The 25,724-nt window shown below is 37.5% G+C and overlaps 1 protein-coding gene across 2 annotated transcripts in view; it reads right to left on the bottom strand.

Annotated features, from left to right (window-relative positions):
* Nucleotides 1–25,724, bottom strand: part of LRBA (LPS responsive beige-like anchor protein) — a 751,045-nt gene that overhangs the window by 196,021 nt on the left and 529,300 nt on the right. For both annotated transcript variants that reach the window (XM_051819347.3, XM_051819348.3), the window contains exons 40-43: nucleotides 23,039–23,156; nucleotides 19,859–19,961; nucleotides 13,151–13,266; nucleotides 8,557–8,669 (exon numbers count right to left, since the gene is read on the bottom strand). In XM_051819347.3, coding sequence (XP_051675307.3) covers nucleotides 8,557–8,669; nucleotides 13,151–13,266; nucleotides 19,859–19,961; nucleotides 23,039–23,156 — 450 coding nt within the window. The remainder of the gene's footprint in view (nucleotides 1–8,556; nucleotides 8,670–13,150; nucleotides 13,267–19,858; nucleotides 19,962–23,038; nucleotides 23,157–25,724) is intronic.

The following is a 25,724-nucleotide window of genomic DNA, read 5'->3' as shown; positions in this document are numbered from 1 at the left end:
CTGAGGTCTAAAAATTAATTGACAGGGACAACTCTGAGATCAAATCCTGGGTTTACCAACTTGGAAAATGTGTGACCTTGGAGAGTTCCTTAACCTCACTAAATCTTAGTTTCCTTATCTGTAAAACAAAGATAACAACACATTCCTCATGGTGTTGTTGAGGGGACTAAGGAAGACAGCATACATGAATGTTTTTTACAGTGGAGGGCACCTACCAGGGCTTCCCTCTCAACCCTACAGATACATTCTGAACTCTCCTGATACCAGTCGTCTGCTAATTAGACCACAAAACCTTCCTAAGGCCAGGGAATACGATTTATACCACAATCCTAAATCAATGTGGCATGTAACAGCAACCATGTTAGATGCCAAGATTAAAATACTTTTAATATATTTTGTCAGCTAACAAGAAATATCCAAAATATAATCAGCAATATAGGGCATGTTTTGTTTTTTATCTGCATTTATATTTTACCTATACAATTTAAGATCCATTATTTACTACCATAGTAACACAAGGTTTGCTGCTTTTCTGAAGCCCAATAAAGAGAAAAAGAAAGAAAAAGGTATAATACCTATCATGCTCACACAGCCTTCCCCCCACCCACCAGGAGCGGTCTTTTACTTCTGTGACATCTAGATGGTATATTGATTCCCTGTGTATCTGTTACAGAGCAGACTAAAAGGACTGGCATTCGTCAGAAACAGCACTTAAAACTTAAAGAGATAAAGAAGTGCTGTCTGATCAACAACAGTTAAATGTCGGTAGTCAATTCCAGGTCAAAATGCATGCTGTATATTAAATGTGTGTTAGAGAGAAGTATCTCACATATTAAAATATACAGACAAATGGTAGGAGATAAAGGAGAGACACATACATACACACACACACACACATACACACATACACACACACACACATACATACATACACACAGAGATAACTTACTTGTCTTTTAAAGAAAAAGAAGACAATATATACTAAGGGCAAACAGTAGCAACTCAGAAACCAGCAAGTAAATTCAGTAGAGCTTTGTCATTTCTTCCTCTCAAGTTTTCCCAGAGTTTACTCTGCAGAAAATTTTGATCCAGGCGAAGGTAACAGAAATGTCTAGGCTAACAAGGTGTGACTCGTACAACACTGTAAGATGGGTTTTTAAAAACAAAACAGTTTTGTAGAGCCTGGATCAAAAACGAAAAGTCAGTTTTGGTACACTTTCCTCCGATTCTCCTATGGCAAGGTAGGAAGCAGGAGATGACAGCACAGTTTCACCATCTCTGCTGTTCACCCTTCTTGCTTCTGCACTCTGGACTGAAACAACAGCTCACACTGGGTTTGTACTCTAAAGATAAAAATCAGCTTTTCTTTAAACTCTACCTCAAAATTCTTGGTATTTCCCTTTATATTAAAAGTATGAATTCAAAATAGCAAATGACAAAATACTCGACCTTTCCTGTCTTCCTCCTTCCCCTGCCTTCTTCAGAGCTGTGTTTTGTTTTGTTTTAAAAAAACAGGATAGGAACTACTTGATTTTGTTCTTTCAAATCTCCAGAAATTAAGAATTTCTGGCATACAATAGTATTTTTTTTTTGACAGGCAGAGTTAGACAGTGAGAGAGAGACAGAGAGAAAGGTCTTCCTTTTGCCGTTGGTTCACACCCCCCACCCCCCACCCCACCCCCGCTGAAGCCAGGAGCCAGGTGCTTCCTCCTGGTCTCTCACGTGGGTGCAGGGCCCAAGCACTTGGGCCATCCTTCACTGCACTCCCGGGCCACAGCAGAGAGCTGGCCTGGAAGAAGAGCAACCGGGACAGAACCAGCGCCCCGACTGGGACTAGAACCCGGCGTGCCGGCGCCGCAGGTGGAGGATTAGCCTAGTGAGCCGCAGCGCCAGCCACAATAGTATTCTTTTAACAAATAACAGACAAAAGAAGACAGGAATGAGTGGTAACACTGAGTTTTCTCTAGCTTTAACCAAACATTTAGCTTTTTTTTTTTTTTTTTTTTTGTGAAATAGGGTTCATCAGAAAAGGCTGGAGCATAACCTGAAACAAAGACAAGAAGGCAGGCAGTTTGGAAAACAAGCTGTCCTTTCTGCACCAGCAGTACAGTGGTTGAATTCTAGCATATATTTCATCAGTAAAGATGAAAAGCAACTCGATAAAATAACATTAAAAGAGACTAAGCAACTAGTGCCAACAGGAGAAGGCAGGACAGCATACTGCAGTGCTTCTCAAACTTTCTGGGCCAAAATGCATAGTGAGAGACGTTAGTTAAATCACAACCGAGCACACACATGCACACACACCCATACAACTGAAGCAGATATGGACATGATGCACACTGTTATTTCCTTTTTTTATGTTATGTTGTCCTATTCTATTCTTTTTTTTTCAGTGCTACAATTTGAAAAACACTAGTTTAGTGTTCAAATTCGCAGTCTACCTACAAGGTTTGTAACCTGGTGAACTTGATTAACCTCAAGGGGCCTGTTTTGGCCTCTGTAAAGACAATAATAATGTTAGCTATCTAAAGGATTTTTGTGAGCATTAAAGGAGTTACCACATGTAAAATACTTCGGTAAGAATCTAGCACATAGAAAGTGCTCAATTAATAATAGCTGTTAATAAATGGGATGTTCCTGCCTTTCTAAATTTCATGGCCAAGATACTGAAGTTTTCATTTGTAAGTACATGGCTATCAACTGCATTTTTTTTTTATTTTTTTGACAGACAGAGTGGACAGTGAGAGAGAGAGACAGAGAGAAAGGTCTTCCTTTACGGTGATTCACCCTCCAGTTGCCACTACTGCGGCACGCTGCAGCCAGCGTGCCGTGCTGATCCGAAGCCAGGAGCCAGGCGCTTCTCCTGGTCTCCCATGCAGATGCAGGGCCTAAGGATTTGGGCCATCCTCCACTGCACTCTCTGGCCACAGCAGAGAGCTGGAATGGAAGAGGGGCAACCGGGACAGAATCCGGCGCCCCGACCGGGACTAGAACCCGGGATGTCAGCACCGCAGGCGGAGGATTAGCCTATTGAGCCATGGCACCGGCCTATCAACTGCATTTCAATCAGAATACATTAGCATTTTGGAGCAGTTAATCAGAGTACAGGACAAAGATATATGTAAATATTCCAAAATAACCATGCTCGACAATTAGAAGAAAAATAATCAGCTTGGACTGTCTTGGTCTTTCTCTTTATAAAATTAGGTTACACAATCATTCTTCAAAGTAAACAGGAAAAAAAAGCAGAGTTGCAAAGAAAATCATTGAGATCTGCTAATAAAGTCCTGATACTATTAATACTCAGCCATCACAATCTGTACTTACGGTATGACATTTTGTAAATATATTCCTGCCCTAATTATAATTTTTTAGAAGAGAGAGACAAATAGAAAATGTTGATCTTCATCTCTTTCAAGGATGATGTCAAAATATAAAATCAATGTGTATTTATAAAATATGGATTAATGTCACTCCAAATTCTTTGCATGGTTAGTTATGTCTACTCATCAGTCAAAATTTCAGACTACTGATCAAACAAAATAAAGGAGGAGAAAAAAAATCAACTTCAAAACTGATCTCTACTTTTTTTTCAGCAGTGAAAGAATAAACTAAACTACTACACTAAATGAGGATTTCTTCAATACTAGAAAATATTTAATATTCAAATTAAATTTGACCTCAACATAATGACAATACTAATTTGTAATTGTTAAGAGATCTTGTAGATGGAACAAAAAATTATACTTTAAAGAGGATATTTATGTTGTTCCCTCAGACTTTTACTTTTCTCAAAGAATGATCAGAAAAATAATATAAAGGATGTTGATTACATTAATTCAGTTTTCAGAAAGAAAATTCCCTGTGCAACATGGAATAGATTACCAAATAATCTGTAGCTTTGTATCAATGCTACTAAAACTCCTTTGAAAACAAGCTTTGGGGAATTTAAATGGACATAAATATGCATAAATAATTCAATACATCTAAAAGCTAGTCAAGCTATATTATCTGCTTAAGAATGGGGATAAGATCTGTTTATGTTCTAAATTAAGCTTTGCACATTATGTTTTCCAGGATTTCTCAAGTTTATTTAAACAAATAGTAATATTTGTCAAATGTATACTATGGGACAAATTTTAATACAATTCTATTAGAATCATTATTTGTACAGACACAGCTCATTTATACCCGAAATGTATTCCTGAAAGCATGTGCATAAACAAATATTTGAAAACTGAATCACACTGTAAACATTTTGGCAGACCTTAATACTAAAAGGGATGAAACACTCTTATTAAATAAACAATTATCACTATTTTAGACAGGCAAAGCACAACTTTCAAATATCTGAGGTGCTTGATTATCCCACTTAAAATAGTATAGTCAATTCCAAAATCATTTATTTAATTAATATTTTGAAAGCAATTAGTATCAGTGCAATTCCACTTTCACAAACCTGAATGACTTTTGTAGCATTCAAACTACTGCTGGTTTATAGGAAAGGCGATACTCGTTATGAGATATGTGGCTGAGTATGAGAGCATCCTACTTCATCCTGGAGTCCCTAATTCACTACTCTTCACTACTCGGCTGTAGTTCTTCATGAAAGAACTCTTTACAAATATTCTTTTCTCAGCCACAAATACAAATACTTCATTAAATTTCTCAGAATATAAAAATAGATGCCAGTACATTTACAGGCACTAAATCACACAAATGATTTTTTTTTTTGTCTCTGTTAAGGGGATATGGACATATGTGGATAGAGAGTAATGATGGTGATTGTTATGTTTAAGCTTTTTGCCCCTTTCTTTTCTACTTTTAATGTTACAAAATAAAAAAGCAAAATTATTATTGATCATACTTGAGGACATAAAATAGCTTCATTTATCATATCCAAAAGAGATGTTATAAAGACATTCATTAAAATAATATTGTACCCACCCAACAAAAGTATTTGTTAAGTTCCCAAGAAACATTTGTAAAATACAAGTAAAAATTAATTTTAATAAAGAATTCTGCTTAGCTGTCAAACAATCTACAACAACATTTTTCTGATCTAATGAAATGATAATGGAGGCTTTCTTCTAATCACATAAGATTTCTAGTAGAGTTTAGAATATAGAAAAGGATCAGGGAATGCAGGCAGTTGACAAAAGAGTGGTGGTGAAAGGAGGAAGCAAGGAAAAGGGAGTTTCTTTTCAGGAACAACCATGGGAGAAGACAGAAATAAGGCCTCAGAGCACTCAAGTCTCCCACTTGTCACCATTAGCTGCTGTTCCAATCAGGACAGAAATATGGGCCCAGCCCACAGTCCATCTTACTATGCATTGCATCCTAAGGACATTTCCAAAAGAATCATTTGAAGCACACACTATCTTGATGAGCTACATACTTAAAAATATTCAGTGATAAAAGTGGAGGCAATTCTTCTATAATCCAAGAAAGGATATGTATATATGTATGTATCTGTGTATTTATATTTGAGAAAAAGACAGATACAGAGAGACAAACAGAAATCTCTCATTAATTGGTCCATTCCCTAAAGGCCCCATGACAGCCAGGACTGAGCTAGGCCAAGGTCAGGAACTAGGAACTCAATCAGGTTTCCCATGTGGCTGGCAGGGACTAACCTACATGCACCCCACTGCTGCCTCCCAGGTTACACATTAGCAAGAAGTTAGTATGCATGAGCACAGACAATATTCAGAGCACTCTGCTGTTAGGGAGCACTGGCATCCCAACTGACATTTCATTACTAGGCAAAATGCCTACCTCAAGATGTTTATTTAAATGTCACTCATTGTTTGAAAAAAATTTTACATTCTAATAAATTCACAAAATATTATTTTTTACCTTTATGCACATAGAACTTAAACAATGGAGACAGAGTAGAATATGACAGCATGAGAATTCACGAGTTGTCCAGTTTTTATTACTGACCTGCTCCATGGCTCATTACATGAGTCAAACTAATTCAGTCCTTATTTATTTAACTACAGAATTCTATAGATTTCCATGAAATATTATGAGATTTGAAACAAGTACAATAGTTATATGAATGGTTTCACTTAACAGGGAAGAAAGAAAAGAAAAAAATTAAAATTTTAATAAATTATGAAATATATTTTAACAGAAGTAAATAGAGAGTATCACGGGAGTTCCAATTTCCAGATAAAGGGAAAAACGACAGTAAAGTCACAAGAGGTGAACATGAGACACTACAGGAACAGAAGATGGTAGCAAAGACGTGGACAGAGAAAGAAGAGGTGGTTATAAAACAGGCAATGGCCAAATCCTAAACAATACTGTTTGACATGAGAAAAATGTTGATATCACTGACTGCTGGGTTTGGACTATGTTGAAGAAAATCATATCTTGAGGACAAACAGGAGTCACTCTAAACATTCCCAATGTTAACCACACCAGTGCAAAAAAGAGCATACCCTGGAATGGGTGATAAGGGAGCATGCTGTCTCCAATATCAGAAAAATGTAAGGGAGAGAAAAAGAAGAGACAATGAGAGAGAGAGAGAGAGATTGTTCTACCATCAACTAAATCACTCCTCAAATGGCTGCAAAGACTAGGGCTGGGTCAAGCTGAAGCCAGAAGCCCGAAACTCCAACTGGGTCTCCCTTGTGAATGGCAGGGGCCCAAATAAATGGGCCATCATCTGTTGCCTCCCCAGGCACGTTAGCAGGAAGCTGTGTTGAAAGCAGAGCAGCTGGGACTTGAACCAGTGCTCTAATGTGGGATGCCAGTGTTGCAAACAGCTGCTTAACCCGCTGTGCCACAATACCATACCTGACCCTTATACTTCTGCTATAATATATCTGCTATAACTTTAGCAGATATGTCACTATGGACCAAGATGGATTTAGAAGAGTTAAGGGAGAAGACTGGGTATATTCTTTTTTTCTTTTTAAAGATTTTATTTATGGTGCTGGTGCTGGTGCTGTGGCATGGCAGGTAAAGCTGCCACCTGCAGTGCCAGCATCCCATATGAGTGCCAGTTCAAGTCCCGGCTGCTCCACTTCTGATCCAGCTCTCTGCTATGGCCTGGGGAAATAGTAGAAGATGGTCCAAGTGTTTGGGCCCTTGCACCCCCGTGGGAGACCTGGAAGAAGCTCCTGGCTCCTGGCTTCAGATCAGTGCAGCTCCAGCTGTTGTAGCCAGCTGGGGAGTGAACCAGCAGATAGAAGACCTCTCTCTCTCCCTCTGTCTCTCTCTCTCTGCCTCTCTGTAACAACTATGCCTTTCAAATACAAAAATAAAAATCTTTAAATAAAAAAAGATTTTCTTTATTTATTTGAGAGGCAGAATTACATACAGTGAGAGGGAGAGACAAAGAGAAAGGTCTTCCATCTATTGGCTCAGTACCCAAATAACTACATTGGCCAGAGCTGAGCTGATCCAAAACCAGAAGCCAGGAGTCTCCTCTGGGCTTCCCAGAGGGGTGCAGAGGTCCAAGCACTTCTTTCTGGGCTATCTTTCACTGCTGTTCCTGGCTATTAGCAGAGAGCTGATTGGAAGAGGAGCAGCCAGGAGTAGAACTGGTGCCCATATGGGATGCTGGCGCCGCAGGTGGAGGATTAACCTACTGAGCCACAACACTGGCCCTCCCTGGGTATATTCCTGAAGGAAGTCAGTGCTAAAGGTAAAAAAATCTGGTGTTCTGAGAACTTGGCCATATTTATTCAGTGGCAGGTATGGTGTCAGACAGGGAGGAAATGATGGACAATCCTATCATTATGGAGGTTAATAAGGGACACAAGAAGAACCAAAACGAGTAGACAGAGGAATACATAAAATGCGAAGTATGGAAGGTGCTATGAAAGAAACAGAGCACTACATCAGGGAAGGAAGGCAGTCACCAGTGGTCACCCTGAGGATGTGACCTAAATGATGGGACAGCTACTCCCCAAATAGAGATGAAATCTTCAAGGCAGAGAAGCAAAGTTCTGAATTGAGAAAGATTTATTCTGCATTCAATAAGCCAAGAAAGACTTAAGCTGAAGTTATATAATTCAAAATGAAATTTAAAGAGGATCCATTTTGTTGCAGTAAGGAATGGATCAGAGAAGGCAAAAGGTAAGAGCTTGGTTAGGAGACCTGGTGCACTGTACAGCCCCTTTTCTTTATATAAGAGTACTGCCCACAGGGTGAGAAGAATCACGTTCTTAAATTTGTACTTATGCAATGCAAGAAATTTGTATCTGTTAAATAAAATTTTAAAAAAAGAGTACTGCCCATGATTTCCTTCATATGTTTCATCAAAGTCTAACATACCCCTAGAAGAAGTTGACATTGGGGCTGATATCTCTTTGAATACACATGGAAAAATAAGTGCAATAATGTGTTTAATTGTAATCAAGTTTTCATGCACACTAAAATTTTCAATTTGAGAATATTGCAAATTTAAAAGATAAGTATATTAAAGCTATAATTATATTTAAAAGATTTTTAAAGTTATATGAAAAGAACTAAAATAACTCAAATTTCTCTTTACATGCAATATAACTACATTTCAGATGATTCCTCAGACATTACCTTGGACAAATCTCTGAAGTTGCTTGGCAAGGTCAGATCCAGTTCTTCTGATTCATAGTTAGTGATGACCCAGGGAAACACTGGATACTGATTCAAGTCATTGTAACTCCGTCCTAGTATGGGGAAACACAGTGATTTAATTTGGAATTAAAATGAAATGATAAACAAATTAACAAGTGATTTCTAAAAACACAATCCAAGTAAATGATGAGGTATCCATCCACGTCTGCACTGCAGTTTTCTGGGTGGCACTTTAGGGAGGCAACAGAGTGGATGACATCACTGTTTCTGGAGTCAAAATGCTGGTGTTTAAATCCCAGCTTCATTATTTAAGTCTATAACCTATTTTTAGTTACATTTAAAGAGAATAGACTTTGATGACTAGAATATAAAGGAGACAAGCATATTAGTATTGTTTGAATTCCTTTCTTATTATGCATTCAATCACCTACATTTCTCTCTCTCAAACATACTCTGAGGTTGTTATCAATACACAAATGAATGTTCAAGTAGTTTTCTATAGATATTCTTGGTATCCAAGCTTTTTAATGATCTTTTTTTCCCTCTAACTTTCCATTTACTCTATTCACTGGGCTTGAGGCCTATCAAGGTAACAGAATTCTTCTTTGACCTGGAAACAATCTTAGAAAACATGAATAATAGGACAATTTTAATCCAGAGTTAATTATATCATTTTATATTTCTGTCAATAATTTTAAATTCTCCCAGAAAAAAAACAACTAAACTTAGCAGGAAAAGGCAAGAGCTTTTTTGATTCCTCTCTTTTCCATCTACCTCCTTTTCCTTCTGATTTAGAAGTGGGTGGGAGGGACAGTATGTGGGGGAAGCCATTGTAATCCATAAATCGTACTTTGGAAATTTATATTCATTAAATAAAAGTTAAAAAAAAAAGAAGTAAACAGTAAAATCTTTATTATGTCCCATCTGCTTAAATAATCTGAAACAATAAAAAGTTTATTGTACCTTGAAAAGAGAGTATATACCAACGCAGTGAGATTAGATTTTTAACTAAGTTAAACTCAAAATATAGCTACTGAATGCCTATTAACTATCATTTGAGAAATATGTCATAACATCATAAAAACGTATGGGTTGTGCAGACAATAAGGTAAACCAAGTCATTTTTAAATTTTTGTTTTGCTTTATTTTTAAAAAGATTTACTTATTTATTATCTACTTGAAAGGCAGAGTGACAGAGAGATAGACGGACAGAGATCTTCCACTCACTGGTTCACTCTACAAATGCCCACAATAGCTGGGGCTGGACCAGGATGAAAGCAGGAGCCAGGAACTCAGCCCATGTATACCAGGTGGGTGGCATGGACCCAAATACTGCTGCCTTCTAGGGTGTACATAAGTAGGAAGCTGGAGTCAGAAGTACAATCAGGAACAGAACCCTAGGCACTCCAATAGGGATGCAGGCATCGCAGGTGCTATCTTACCCACTGTGCCACAGCTTCCCCAAATTTAAGCCTTTAATTGTGAGGCCCTCAACTTCAGTCTTCATAACACTCCATGTCTCTTCTCCATTTCCCTAGCAGGGTATTTTTTCTTTAAGAGAACGGAGTTTTGGGTTTTGTTTGTTTGTTTTTTAAAGGAGAGAAAGGGAGGGAGTGGGAGGGGGTAGAGAGGGGAGAGAGAGAGAGAGATCTTCTATCCACTGACTCACTCTCCAAATAGTTGCCAACAGCTGAAGCTGTGCACTCCAAAGCCAGGAGCCCAGAGCTCCATTCAGGTCTCCCATGTGGGTAGCAGTGTCCCAAGGACTTGGGTCATCTTCCACTGCTTTTCTCAGATCCATTAGCAGGTAGCTGGATTAGAAGTGGAGCAGCCAGGACTCATACCACTACTCTGAGACGGGATGGAAGCATTGCAGACAGCATCTTAGCTTGCTGCACCACAATGCCAACCCATCAGTGGAGCTCTTGAACTTATCTCTCACATAACTGGAATTGTTTCTCTTCATCTTTCTCTCTCTTTCATGGCTTCTTCCCACTGTCTTAACCCATTCTCTCTTTAATATCACATTTAAGAAAACTGTAATCTACTTCTGAAGTTTCTATGTCACCTCAAACCATTCAATTCTTTATCCTCAACCTTCTAGGCTTGTGTTGAAAATGAACCCCTATGAAGTAACCAGTAGGTCCCAGAAAATCCCTCCTCTTTCTCCCTAACCTCTCTATGACATTTGACATAGCTGAAAAATACCTTGTGTGCTCTTTGCCCTTGCCTCTCAAGAAATGACTATGGGGGCTGGTGCTGTGGAGGAATGGGTAAAGCCACTCACATCCCATGTGAGTGCTGCGTGGTGTCCCAGCTGCTCCACTTCCAATCAAGTTTCCTGATAATGGCCTGGGAAAGCTTGGAAGATGGCCCAAGTGCTTGGGTTCCTGCACCCCCGTGGGAGACCCAGATGAAGCTCCTGGCTCCTGGTTTCAGTCTGGCCCAGGCCCAGCTGTTGTGGCCATGTTGGGAGAGAAGCAGCAGATGGACGACTTCTCTCTCTCTCTGCCTCTGCTTCTCCCTAACTCTGCCTTTCAGATAAATAAATAAATCTTAAAAAAAAAGAAGAAAGAGAAGGAAAAGAAGGAGAAGGAGGACAAGGAGAGGAGAAAGAGAAGAGGAAAAGGAGGAGGAAGAGAGGGAGGAGGAAAAAGGGGAGGAGAGGGAAAAGCAGGAGGAGAGAGAGGGGGATGAGGGGGGACGAAGAGGAGGAAGAGAAGGAGAAATAATGACTATGGAGGAGGAGGAATAATAATGACTATGTAAACTCTAGGAACACTCATTCTTTTCTCTTTACCGATTTCTCTCTTCCTTCTTCTGTCTTCCCACACATGAGAGATTCCCTCAATTTTACTTCATTGCTTTCTGTATTATCTGCCTTGGTGCTCCCATCCTTTTTGTGACTTCCTTTCTATGCAGATGAAGTCCAGTGTCTTAACTCTAAGTTCTGAATGCTGTTTGGCCAGTGCTCCCAAAACTAATTACTGATGCTGTAACCTGGAGGTCTTGGCAGCACAAAGATCCACTTTCCTTAGACACAGTGTTCTAACTTATTTTTCAGTTAATGGCACCACCTTTCTTGCAGTGATTGGAGCCAGAACCCGGGAAGAATTCTCTGATACTTTCTGTTCATTCCCGGCTACATTCAGTCAGCTGCAGAGTGAATGGTTGGTGCCCTGTGAATTTTTCTAATTGAGGCCTTCCTTTAAATTCCCACTGCCATCTCTCTAATGCGGGTTTATTACTTCTTATATGTAACAGCTTCCTGATTTTGTTCTCTGCTTGTCTTCTCCACTCCAATTTGTCTTATGTACTGCTTCTAAGTTAATTTTTTATAAAGTTATAATAGCACTGATGTGCTCAAAAACTTTCAAAAGTTTCCCAATGAGTGGACTGCTAACCCCTCAAATTGGCATAAAATCTTTCACAGTATGTCCCCACACATGATATTTTTCCTCAATATATGTTTGTGAATATATACTTATATATCATTTTCTCATTATATCTTTATAAATACATACTTTATGTATACACAGACACATACATACACAAACTATACTATTTGTTCTCTAGGTATACTTTTGTTTTTCCCAGTTTTGAATGTTTGCTTATGCTTTTACTTTACATGGAATGACTTCTAATTCCCAACCATCTTTTCTGCTAGTTAAAGAAATATCCAGCTGTTGAAATCTTTCCTTATTTTTTCCTTATTCCTACCAACTGGCTGACAATATTTTTTCCTTCTCCCTGCCTTTAAACCCACAACACTCTCAACCTATATCTTTCTGCTCTATAATCATGTAAACAACATGGACATACTTAACTACCTTGAGGTTTGTACCTCAAATGTAAGCCATGTTAGTTGTTGAAATGAATCTGAAATGTCTCAAAAATACAAATCCCCATTTTCTTCAGCTGTCACAAATGAAAAGTAATGAAAAATTTCTCCTCTTTATTTTCTTTTGAGATAAATTATTTCAATAGGTAATTTTCGATTAATCACAATATTACAGAATTTGTGCAGGGTCATTTGATCTTTACATCTGCATACAAGGTACATAAGAAAGTTTGTGGAAAATGGAATTAAAAGGTAAGTTTGAGTGTAAAAATTTTTGAAATACATGCATAGTTCTTTTCATGATATGTATATACATGAGCTTTTTGAAGATACCTAATATATGAATTATAGTATTTCTTTAAGTTATTTTACTCAAAATTTTATTTTTCTATGTTGTATTTCATTATTTCACCATATAACACATTTCTAAGTTATTAGTAGGTTCTTAGGATTTTTATTCCTACTATTTCAAAATGAGACCAATCTTACTATATCAAATAACTTACATTTTCCTTTTATCTTTGGGAAAGACTTTTTATGCTTATTTTAAATTTCTTTCAAGTAGTCAAGTGTTCACATATAAAATGAAAATTCTATTATCAAATATTTTGATAAAGTAAGCTAGTAGTAATACTAACAATAAAAGTAAGCCACTTGTACTAGTACTCAAAATAATATATCACAATTAATCATTTACTGTTTGAAATAAGTCAGTGTGTGAAGTGAGATTACCTGCTATTGTGTTGAGAAACATCAAGTATTCGAAATTTGAAATCTCTCTGTGTTGCCACCGCTGGGTCATATTAGAAGCTTTGAAAAGTTGACGTGGACTAGCTAATGAAATACGCCTACAAGAAAAAGAATCCAACATACAGTAAATTTAAAGATTAATTATATCACAATAATAAATCATGAATTATCTGTGCTTATTCATTCATAATGAAATCTATAATTTTAAAAATTCCTATTCATGTTAGACTAATGAATACTGGAGACATTTCAATCTACATTTAACAGTTAACAAATGATTTGGACCAGCCACAGGTCTATTATAAATATTCATTCATTCAGGTAAGCTGTCATTACAATGTCATTATAATATCCAGGTTCCAACAAGGTTGATTAATAGTGGTATGATTAATAATTCACTGATTTACTGACATAAAAAAGGAATTACAGTAATTGTGAAATACATATAAAATTCTATTCATGTCTTTATCAATTTTAATAGTCATATATTAAAGACACATTTGTACCAAGTAAATTTTAAGATTATATTTGCATATTGTTATAGCAAGGTAAAAGAGAATCCTAAATTATTTAGGTATCTACTTATGGGGTGACATAAACTACTGAGTTTCTAAAATACAGCTTAACAGAAGACTACGTTTTCTAAGTTCTCTTAAGGGAATATAAATACTAATGAACACAAATGATCAATATTGAACAGTAGGAAATAGGTGGCAGAATGAATTCTGACATTCAAACTATATAGTCTCAGAGAACTATGTGGTCACAATTATTTTTAACACATGGAAACAATGACTATATTGTTAAAAGATTCATTGAGGTACAATTTACACGCCATAAAATGTATCCATTCTAAGTGTATAATTCAATGATTTTTCTTAAAAAATTTTCTAGATTGTGCAGTTATCACCACAATCAACTTTAGAACATCTTCATCACCACACAACTTGCCTTGTATCTACTTACTATTAATCTCCAGTCCTACCTCCAGCTCCAATTAACTATCAATCTATTTTCTGTTTGGATAAACCTGCCTTTTCAGAACACATTAGATAAATAAAATTACTCATTAGGTTGCCTTCTGTGCAAGGCTTCTTTCACTAACCACAACAGTGTTGAGTTCCATCAACATAGCATGGATTGTTGGTTCATGTCTTCTTAGTGGTGAATAGTAATTCTTCATATGAATATTGAATAAATCATATTTTGCTTATCTAATGATGGACATTTAAACTGTTCCCAGTTTTTAGTTATTATGAATAATTCTACTATGAACATTCACATACATACTTTTGTGCAAACATACATTTTCATTTTTTTTGAGTGGATGCCTAAGTATAGAGTTTCTGTGTTGTGTGTTAAGTTAAACTTTTTGAGAAGCTGCCAAATTGTTTTCCAAAATATCTAAACCGCTGGACAGTCTAGCCAGCAATGTATGAAGAAATTACCACAATGTTTGCCAAAACTTACTATTTTATATATTTTCATTATAGCCATTCTAGTTGGTATGAAATGGTATCTTCTCTAGTTTTAGTGCCCATTGTTGAGCATCTTTTCCTGTGATTACTAATTTTTTTATATTCTTTGGTGAACTGACTATTCAAATCTTTTTTTACATTCTAGATAAAAGGTTGTGATGGTTAATTTTGATGTTTCAACTTAACTGTGTTAAGGGATACCCAGAGATCGCTGGTACCTCATTATGTTTGGACAGGCTGTGAGCATGTTTCCAGAGAGATTAGCATTTGAATCAGTTGCCTGAGTGAAACAGATTGCTGTCCCCACTATGGGCACCTTTCAGTCTTTTGAGGACTGAACAGAACTAAAAGAAGGAAGGGTGAATTTCCTCCTTTCATTCACCTACAATATCCATCCTCTCCTACCTTTAGACAGTGGAGCTCCTGGTTCTGGCCATCAACTCTTCCCCTCCCCCAACCCCATTCTCAGGCATTCTGGCCTTGGACTTGGCCTTTGGGTCTCCCTGCCCATCCTAGCATCATAAAGCTTTTCTCCTATTTTTTTTTAGACATCTTATAGTTTTAGCTCTTATATATATGTAAATGACATGTATTGAGTTCTTATATACAGCATGTTTTCAGCATCCAAGCTTTCCTATATGTGAACATCCATTTTTAAATGTAAATCCATTTTTAAACGTATCAGTACCATTTTTAAAGATTATTCTGTTCTAATTGAATTGTGCTAGCATCTTTGTAGAAAAACAACTGAGAATATTTTTGTATTTCCAGTTCTGTTCAACTGATTTACTGCTTATCCTTGTATAAATCTCAAACTCTCTTAATTAGTGCAATTTTATGGTAGGTTTTTAAATTGGGTAATGCAAGTCCTCTAATTCTGTTCTTCTCATCCCATATGGTCGCTGGGTTCTAGTCCTGGTTGCTCCTCTTCCAGTCCAGCTCTCTGCTGTGGTCTGGGAGGGCAGTGGAGGAAGGCCCAAGTGCTTAGGCCCTGCACCTGCATGGGAGACCAGGAAGAAGCACCTGGCTCCTGGCTTCAATTGGTGCAGCACCGGTTGTGGTGGCCATTTGGGGAGTGAACCAACGGAAGGAAGACCTTTTTCTCTGTCTCTCTCTCTCACTGTCTATAACTCTACCTGTCAAAAAACAAAAAAGAAAGAAATGGTTTATATTTTCATTTTACAAATCTTATACTTCTTTTGTGATCTCTGAATGAAGATTTCTTTTTCTTACTTTCCAATCTGGTTTGCTTTAATTTTTCCTTCCCTTACTTCTGCACATTCTTCCTTGATGCACATGCTGAAATTTCTGATAACATGCTGACTAAAAATGGTGAGAACAGAGGATATTTTTGTCTTCCTGAACACAGGAGGAAAACATTTCAGCCTTTCAACATTAAGTATGATGTATGCTATGGGAATTTTGGGTAGATATTTTTTAATGCAGGGGGCAGGGAGGAGAAGAGGGGAGAGAACACTCCCATCTGTTGCAATGGCTGGAACAGGGCTAAGCCAAAGTTGGGAACAGGGAACTCAATCTAGGTCTCTCATGTGAGTGACAGGACTTAACTACTACAGACCTCATTTGCTGCCTCTCTAGGTCTGTATTAGCAGCAAACCAGAAACAAGAGCCAGAGCTGGGAATTGAACACAGGCACTTTGAGGAGGGCCATGAGTATTTTAAGCCGTGGCTTAACTGCTGGTCAAACACCTGCTCCTGGCAGACTATTTTATCGGTTTATGGAAACTCCTTTCTATTCCAGTCAGTTGAGAGTTTTAATCATGAATGTGCACCAAATGCTTTTTAGTCCGTGGAGATAACTGTGTGGTTTTTGTCCTTTATTCTATTAAACTGGTCTACAACATAAATTGATTTTTCAGATTTTAATCAATCCATAGTACCCTGGTGAAATTTATATGGCCACTATATAATCCCTTTTATAAAATGCTTTATTTGGTTTGCTAAATTCTATAAAGGATTGTTGTATCTGTTCAGGAGGAAAATTGGCCTATAGTTTTTTCTTGTTTGTTTTCTTGTGTTTGTTCAGCATTGGTATTGGAATGATACTGGCCTCACAGAATGAGTTAGGAAGTGTTCTTTCCTCCTCTATATTCTTGATGAGTTTGTGAAAGACTGAAATCTTCTATTCTTTAAATATTGATAGCATTCACTAATAAAGCCATCTAGTCCTGGGTTTTTCTTTATGGACAGTTTTTTTGTTTCCTCTACTTATTTAAAAGACAAAGAAGCAGAGAGCTTCTGCCCCATTGTCTCTTGGATCACTTGCTCTGCAGGAAGCCAGCTGCCAGGTCTTGCTGACAGACACAGAGACTGATGTGAGGGACTGAGGCCTACTGCAAAGGGGATTGTGAGTGACTCATCCTGGGAAGTCTTCCAGCTCAGGCTGGATAGCTCCCACCAAAATGTTCACTGCTACTTATACATGAATAATTTGAAATAAACACGCTAAAACTATCTCAATTCAAGGCAAAATCAGCTATGCTAAAAGTAAAATATAAATTTCCACTTCTAATATGTTTCTATCAGTAGGAAAATTCTAGTGTCCTCACTCTTTCCATTCCTTAAATTAGTTAACTAAGTTGTATTGATGTTCATTCACTCAATACCTATTATGAGAGGAAATAGAGTTTCTTGGTTGCCAGGAGCGTGGGGATAGGGAAATGAGGAGCCATTGGCCTAAAGGCAGCATGAGACTATAGCTCATAATCATAATATCTATTATATACTTAATATCTGCTAAGAGAATAAATTGTATGTGTTCTTACCACAAAAAAATGTTATTGATGTGAGGTGACAGACATGCTGACAAACTTCACTGTGGTAATCATTTTCCAATGTACAAGGTTACTTAAAAAGTTTATAAAAAATGCATATTATGAAAGGTTTACATATGGATTTCAAAATTTTTCACACTAAAATAAACTTACTTTCTAATTCCATTTTCCATAAAATTTTGAAGTATCCTTGTAAAATTCTTCATCATAGTCTCATATGATCCTTTCTATTTCTGTGGTATCTGCTGTAATATCCCCTCTTTCAATTCTGATTTTATTTGAGTCTTCTCTCTTTTCTGTTCTAGCTAAATATTTGTTGATTTTTATTTACCTTTGCCAAAAAATGACTATTAGTTTCACTGATCTTGTATACTTTTTTCTAGTCTCTACTTCATGTATTTCTGCCCAGATTTTTATTACTTCTTTCTTTGTATTAACTTTGAGCTTAATTTGTTTTTTAAAAAATTTTAAACCCTTATACTCAAGGCCTATTAAATGGAAAATACAATCCAAAACTCTGGTTATGAGTGATCCCAATTACACCATTAAAAACGTTTAGGAATAAAAATGTTTTCAATTTAATAGTAACAGTGGGATTAAGGATAACTTTTAAACTACAACATAAAAGCATATAAATCATAAGTGATTAAACTTAATGAATTTTCATAAAATATACGTGAGTAACCATCATCACACTCAGGAAATAGACCTTCAGCAATGTTTCAAAAGTCTTCTTATGTCCCCACTCAAAAATTACCACTCATATAAGGCAGGCACACGGTGTGGCAGTTAGACACTGCTTGGGATATCGATATTCCACAAGAGTGCTTGGGCTAAGTTCTAGCTCTTCTCTCAATGCCAGCTTCCCATTAACACACACCCTGGAGATCACAAATAATGACCCAAGTCCATGGGACCCAAATATCCACGTGGGAGGCACAAAGTGAGTTCCAGGCTACCGGCTTTGCCTTGGCCTACCCTGGCCTCCCCATTACAAATATCTGGGAAATGGGGACAGTGCTGTAGTATAGTGGGTAAAGCCGCCACCTGCAGTGCCAGTATCTCATATGGGTGCCGATTTGAGTCCTAGCTGCTCTACTCTGATCCAGCTCTCTGTTATGGCCTGGGAAAGCAGTACAAGATGGCCAAAGTCCTTGGGCCCCTGTACCCACATGGGAGCCCTAGAAGAAGCTCCTGGCTCCTGGCTTCAGATCAGCTCAGCTCCAGCTGTTGTGGCCATGTGGGGAGTGAACCAGCAGATGGAAGACCTCTAACTCTCCGCCTCTGTTTTACTCTGCCTTTCAGATAAATGAATAAATCTTAAAAAAAAAAAAAGTATCTGGGAAATGAACAAGCACATTGAAGATACCTCTCTGTTTCTGTCCCCCTCTCTCTGTGCCATTCAAATAAAATTAAAATTAAAAAACTAAAATAAAAATTACCAATCGTAAAAAATAATTGGGTTCCTGGACAACTAGCACCAGAGATTAGTTTTAAGTGGTTTTGAATGTTATGTAAGCAGAATCATTTGTCCTGGCTTTCTGGAATCATTCATCCATGTGGCTGCATGCAGCAATAACTTATTCATTTTTAATGCTGCATATTCCATGCTATGATTATACCACACACAATTTACTTATTCATCATTTTGTTGGTCGACTTTTAGGTCACTTCTAGGTAGATGCAATCCATGAATAATGAGCATTTTTATATAAGATTGTGGTTAATGTATGTATATATTTCTGTTGGACCTTTTCCTAGAAATAAAATTGTTGAATAATAGGGTATATGTATGTTCAATTTTACCCAGTATTTCCAAAGAGTTTTCCCAAGTGGCTGCACCAATTTTCACCCACATCCCCAGAAGTATATGAGAATTCTGGTTGTTCCACATCTAACCTAACCCTTGCTATTGTCTCTCGCTTTCTCATTTTGGCCACTGTGTTGAGAACACAGTAACATCACACTACATTTTTAATGGCAAAACTCAAAAGCATATATGAATTATTTGGACATGAGTAAAAATATACATTGTGATATATTATAATGCTTTAAATATAATAACTTTAAAATGTAAAAAGTTAAATTTTCCCTCAAAGAGATAAAACATGTATCTTATGAAATGTCTTTATCTTAGTGCTGGGAAAGCTTTGAGACCATTTTATGTAATGGTTACTTGTTGAGCACATACTCTGTGCTGGAGACTCTCCTGTAGACACTGCAATTCAGTTGACTCAAAATAAAACTTAGTACATTAATCATTATAACTTACCATGAAGTATAAAACAGGTCATGCATTTCAAAATAAACAGGAGTATTAATGCATATTAGCATTAATAAAATATTAATAGGCTTTTATAAGAATATTAATACAGATTAGTTTCATGTTTTCATGATTTTCTCATATAAAACAGTACCTTGTTTGAGGCAATCCAAAACTGGTTCCAATTCCGACACGTGGTAGATAGTTAACCACTTTCTTTACTGTTGCAGGGTCTGGGAAGTTGAACATTACAGCAACTATGATAGATAATATTTAAAAATTAGAACACAATCTGATTTCCTTTAAGAAAACTGAATTTCTAGACTAACAAAATATGTACTCTTAGTTCAGAAATCTATTAAACAAAATTCTATTCCATTTATTACAGTGTATGCCAACTTTTAGTATTAATATGCCAGAGGTAATGTTCATTTCACTTATAAACTCCTTTATCATAAATAGTTCCTTCTCTAGATACTCTTTGAATTTCTAATAACTACTGTTGTATTAAAGTGACATGAAGTTGAGATTATCTTGCTATAACTTTGAATCTACACAACAGAAGTTTGGCAAGTCAAATATGTTTATAAATTTTTAGAAAAAAACAACTTAAAAGTTTAAGTTTATGTAGTTAATGTAGCACCAAAAAAACTACAGATATAGCTGCAAAATCATCAGTTATAATTATTTCCAACAAAGAAGAGAATGAAAATAGTATCTTTACACTGCACAAGGTTTACACTTCAAATTTCCATGTGATTCAGGGCAATGCATTTCCCGAGGAAAAATTCTCTCTCCAGGGTTAGTAGTCAAATTTAAATGCTTTCTAACCATTTTCATTTCAATAATTATACATGCATGAGAATATTAATAGGGGCTGGCACTGTGGCATAGTAGGCTAAGCCTCGGCTTGTGGCGCTAGAATCCCATATGGGTGCATGTTCAACTAAGTCCCAGCTGCTCCACTTCTGATCCAGCTCTCTGCTATGGCCTGGGAAAGCAGTTGAAGACGGCCCAGGTGCTTGGGCCCCTGCACCCACGTGGGAGAGACGGAAAAAGTTCCTGGCTCCTGGTTCCAGCCGTTGCGGCCATCTGGGGAGTGAATTAGCTCATGGAAGATCATTCTCTCTATCTCTGTCTTTCTCTCCCTCACTCCGTAACTCTAACTCTCAAATAAATAAATAAAATCTTTTAAAAAGAAGCAAAAAAAAATTAAGCATTTCAATGTTAATTTAGGACAGTTATTTATAAATCTTTATTCATTTTGAAAAACACAAAAATAAAGCTATAAAATTATGAGAAAAGAATTAGAAGGCATTAACTTGATAAGTCTTGAGAATTTAATTATATGATAATATCAACATCAGAAGCACAAGCGTTCATCCAGAGGAAGCTCCTCTCTCTCTAGTTAATAGTCACCAATGTTGCTGAAGCCTTTAAACAATGGCATTACCAATATATTGCAGATAAGTAAGCAACAGATAATTCCCTAGGCACCTATAAAATATTTACTCATTTACATAAGCCTTCTTTATAAATCCACTATTACACTGAATACAGGGGGAATCTGAAGGGAAAAAAACCATCAGAGGTTGTGGCAGATGACTGAGGACATGAGGAAAAGGCAACAGAAACACACACCAAGGGAGCAAGTGTGCATCAGAAATCCCAGGCAGGGAAAATGAGTGCGGATGAGCAAGTAATACATATGTAAGGCTGCAACCCCTCTGGAGTAAGAAGAGTGCAGCCCGAACTAAAGTGCTAAACATTCTCTTGCTTTTTTCCTCCGAAGAACAATGTCTGCATTAGGAAAAAGAGGCATGAGCTGGGGAGGAGAAAAGCATCCTTCCCTAAAGAAATTTTGTATTCCCAAAAGATGTGTATTTTCATAAAAGAAAAAAAAAGTAGGGGCCAGCATTATGGGCCGGTGGGTAAAGCCACCACCTACAACACTGTCATTCCACGTGGGCACTGGTTCATGTCCCAGTCGCTCCACTTCCGATCTAGCTCCCTGCTAACAGACTGGGAGGAGGAGCGAAGGATGGATCAGGTGCTTGGGCCCCTGCTACCCAACGGGAGACCTGGAGGGAGCTCCTCGATTCTGGCTTTGGACTGGCCCAGCCCTGGCTGTTGTGGCCATATGGAGAATGAACCAATGGATGGAAGGTCTCTCTCTCTCTCTCTCTCTTTCTCTCTCTCTCTCTGTATGTGTGTGTGTTGTCTCCCTCTCTATCCTTGACTTTCAAATAAATAAAGTGTGCATATATATATGCTGTCATGTGTAGGTTAAAAAATAACTACAGGAAGAATAAGAAACCATCAACTTACAAACACACAGGTAAACATACAATGTACTGCTAGGTATTACACAATGTCCCTTGCATGCCTCCACTCATACCCAATGACATGCCCTTCAACTTCAACTTGTCATCTTGCCTTGTTGTAATGAATTTCAACAAGTTCCACTCTAAACTCGAAAACTGACTTTTTAATTTGATAAAATTTCTCTTTTTTTAAAAAAGATTTATTTATTTATTTGAAAGAGTTACACAGATAGAAAAGGAGAGGCAGAGCGAGAGGAGGTGGGGGAGGGGGTCTTCCATCCACTGGTTTACTCCCCAATTGGCCACAACGGCAGGAGCTGAGCTGAGCTGAAGCCAGGAGCCTGGAGCTTCCTCCTGGTCTCACACGCAGGTGCAGGAGCCCAAGGACTTGGGCCACCTTCTACTGCTTTCCCAGATAATAGCAGAGAGCTGGATTGGAAGTGGAGCAGCCAGGACTAGAACCAGCACCCATATGGGATGCTAGCATTGCAGGCGGCAGCTTTGCCCACTACACCACAGCACCAACCCCTTGATAAACTTTCAAGAATGATATAATGCAAAGCAACCAAGACAACCCAGTACTATTTTCTGATGGTCCCTTTATAAATAATAATAGACAAAAGATCAAATAAATGTATCTGCTTATCCTCTTCTGCCTCTAAATTGCAGCCACCTTCCAGAAGCAGCTTAAGCATCAAAGCAAAGCCAAAGACATCAAAACTCTACAACTCATTAAGTGGACATTTGTTCCCAATACTTATAAAGTGTTGCACAATTAGTGATATGGCCAGGAAAAAAAAAAAAACAGAACTACAAATGAGCCTACAAAAGATCAGGGGGGGGGAACCACAAAGTGCATGTGGTAAAAGAACAGAGACGAGTGTCGCAGAGGGTAGAGTACATCACACTATCTAAACAGCAACAACACAGCATGCTCAAAAACAAAAATCCTATAGAGACGGAAGTTAGCTGGGTTAGCTGGTTAACAATGCACTTCTGCAGCATATTACCTCTGTTTGCCATAAAGATCTCCAGGGCTGTATTTTGCAAAAGATAACGACGAGAGAAAATTGATCGTATCTCTGAGAACAGCCATTTTCCATGCAGCCCTTCTGTATATGCCAGAATCTAGTGAGGAGAAAACAATGCCACGTAAGTGATGAGGACTAAGGCAGAAAAGGCACCATTAAGAACAGTCATTTCTACAAAAATGAATTTAACAGCTATTGTAACAGTTTGCAGAGAAACTGAGAAAATGTAATTTATAGGAAAATATATTTAATGAAAAGCAGTATAAAATTATAAAATATAAAATAATAAATACAGATTGGGACTTTTCTTATTTTCTAAAGATTTATTTATTTGAAATGCAGAGGTACAGAGGTAGAGAGTAGAGAGAGATTTTCCACTCAATGGTTCACTACCCAAATGACTGCAATGCCCAGAGCTGGGCTGGTCCGAAGCTAGGAGCAAGGAGCTTCTTCTAGGTCCACCATGTGGCTGCAGGGACCCAAGTACTCAGCCATCCTTTGCTGCTCCTCCCAGGCCATTAACAGGGAGCTGTATAGAAGTGGAGTAGCCAGGACTCCAACGGGTGCCATACAGGTGCCACTCCAGGCTGTGGCTTTATCTGCTATGCCACAATCCCAGAACCCCATATTGGGACTTTAAAAACAAATATGTAATCCATTGCTTCTCAGAAAACGTAAGTGGCATTACTTATTGATTATGAAAGGTAACATGAAGGATCTCTGTGAGTGAGACCTCAGTGGAAAGAAGGGGCCATCAAAGAAGGAGGTGCCTTTCTCTGAAGGGAGGAGAGAACTTCCACTTTGATTATGGCCTTGTCTAAATACTGACAGAATTTGTGGACTCAAGAGGCTTCCAAAGCCTTGGCAGCTCATGAAAAGAGCCTCAGGTGATCACTGATGTCATACATACGAGTGTCAATTGTTAAATCAACAACAGGAGTCACTGTGTGCTTGCTCCCCATGTAGGACCTGTGTCCTTAATGAGTTGTACTATAAGAATTAATTGTAAAACTTGTCTTCAAACAGTAAATGTACTGTTTGTGTGTCTGGGTGGGTGCAAACTGTTGAAATCTTTACTCAGTATAGAGTTGATCTTCTGTATATAAAGATAATTAAAAATGAATCTTAATGAAGAATGGGATGGGAGGGCAGGTATGGGGGGAAGAACCGCTATATTCCTAAAGTTGTACCTATAAAATCTGTATTCATTAAATAAAGGCTTTCTAAACAAAACAAAACAAAACAAAACAAAACAAAATAAATAAAATTTGACCTCATAAAGGGTATGTCCATTAAAAAAATTCCACAGACAAAATTCAGCTTTACCCAATATTATAATTTACACAGTAGAATTTTCTACATGCTTCAAAAATATACCTATGGGTTCATAACTTTAAAAACATGCACACTTTTAAGGTCACGATTAGGAAAACAGTCACTCATTCAGAAAGCACAAAGACTGTATGAGGTTAAGTATCATTTTGTCAGTGAAGGCTAAATACAAACCTGCAAATGAACTCAGCATAATGGCTCTGTGGAGGAGGTGGTTGTCAGAGTAACTTGTTTCAATTCCTGTCATCCCATGTGACAGACACAGTTGCTTAAAATGCTTTGCCAATTCAAAGTAATCCTGTCTCTAGTACTAAGCCACTTTGTTGCTTTGTTATTCAAGTTTTGTTTTCTTCAAAAAGTTCATTTCAGAAGTTTAATTGTATTAGGAATACTAGATTCAGCATTTATACCAGTACTATATGATATTAATAAAGAAAATAAGATGCATTTGATACCAACATCTGCTGAAACTCAAACAAATCAGGCCAAAAATGAAGATACAGTTTTCAGAAGTAATCACCACTAAAAAAATACAAATAAAATAATCTTTGAAAGGGAAACTGCATTCCAGGGATAAAGATAGGAAGAACAAAGAAAGGAAAAGAAACCGATATTAAGAATTTATCCTTCACAAACTGTTCATCATTTCTGTTTTCCAAATCCAAAATGCAAGCAAATCTATATTCTTCAAAGTGAAATGCAGTGTTCTTTTAAATAAAAAATCCTTAATTACTTTGATAAGTATGAATTTCAATTTTTTCTACAGAAATGATTCTGTTTCTAGCACCACAGGAGCTAGAAAATGGGTATAACTCTAAGGTGGAGTGTTTCTTGAAAATCAAAACAAAAAAGTTCAAAGGACAAGACAACTAATTAAGCTTTCAGTTTTGAAAGTGATGACAGAAATCCTACTAACTCTGTCATACAACCAATACTGTGTAGGATCAAGAGAAAATAAACAGAAAGAAAAAGGACAAAAATACTAGCACTACACTCAAGATTTTTAAAAATTACTTTTTAATTTTTACTTTCTTTGAAAGGCAGAGAGATGCAGAGACAGACAGAGGAGATCTTCCATCGTGGTTCACCCCACGAACGTCTGCAATAGACAGGGCCAAAGCCAGGAGCCCAGACCTCAAGCCAGGCCTCCAACACGGATGGCAGGGACCCAAGGACTTGAAACCCTACCTGCCGCTACCCAGGGTGAATATGAGCAGAAAGCTAGACTTGAACCACGCACTCCCATATGGGATGTGCATGTTCCAAGAGGCTACTTAGCACCTAGACCAAACACCTGCCCCTCAAGACACTTTTGAAAAGTATGCCTTTCTCT

This window comes from Oryctolagus cuniculus, chromosome 8 (assembly GCF_051225735.1).
Source record: "Oryctolagus cuniculus isolate XC-2025 breed Fujian yellow rabbit chromosome 8, ASM5122573v1, whole genome shotgun sequence".
Lineage (NCBI taxonomy): Eukaryota > Metazoa > Chordata > Mammalia > Lagomorpha > Leporidae > Oryctolagus > Oryctolagus cuniculus.
The sequence above is the reverse complement of the archived record's forward strand: the minus strand, read 5'-3'. Positions and strand labels throughout refer to the sequence as shown.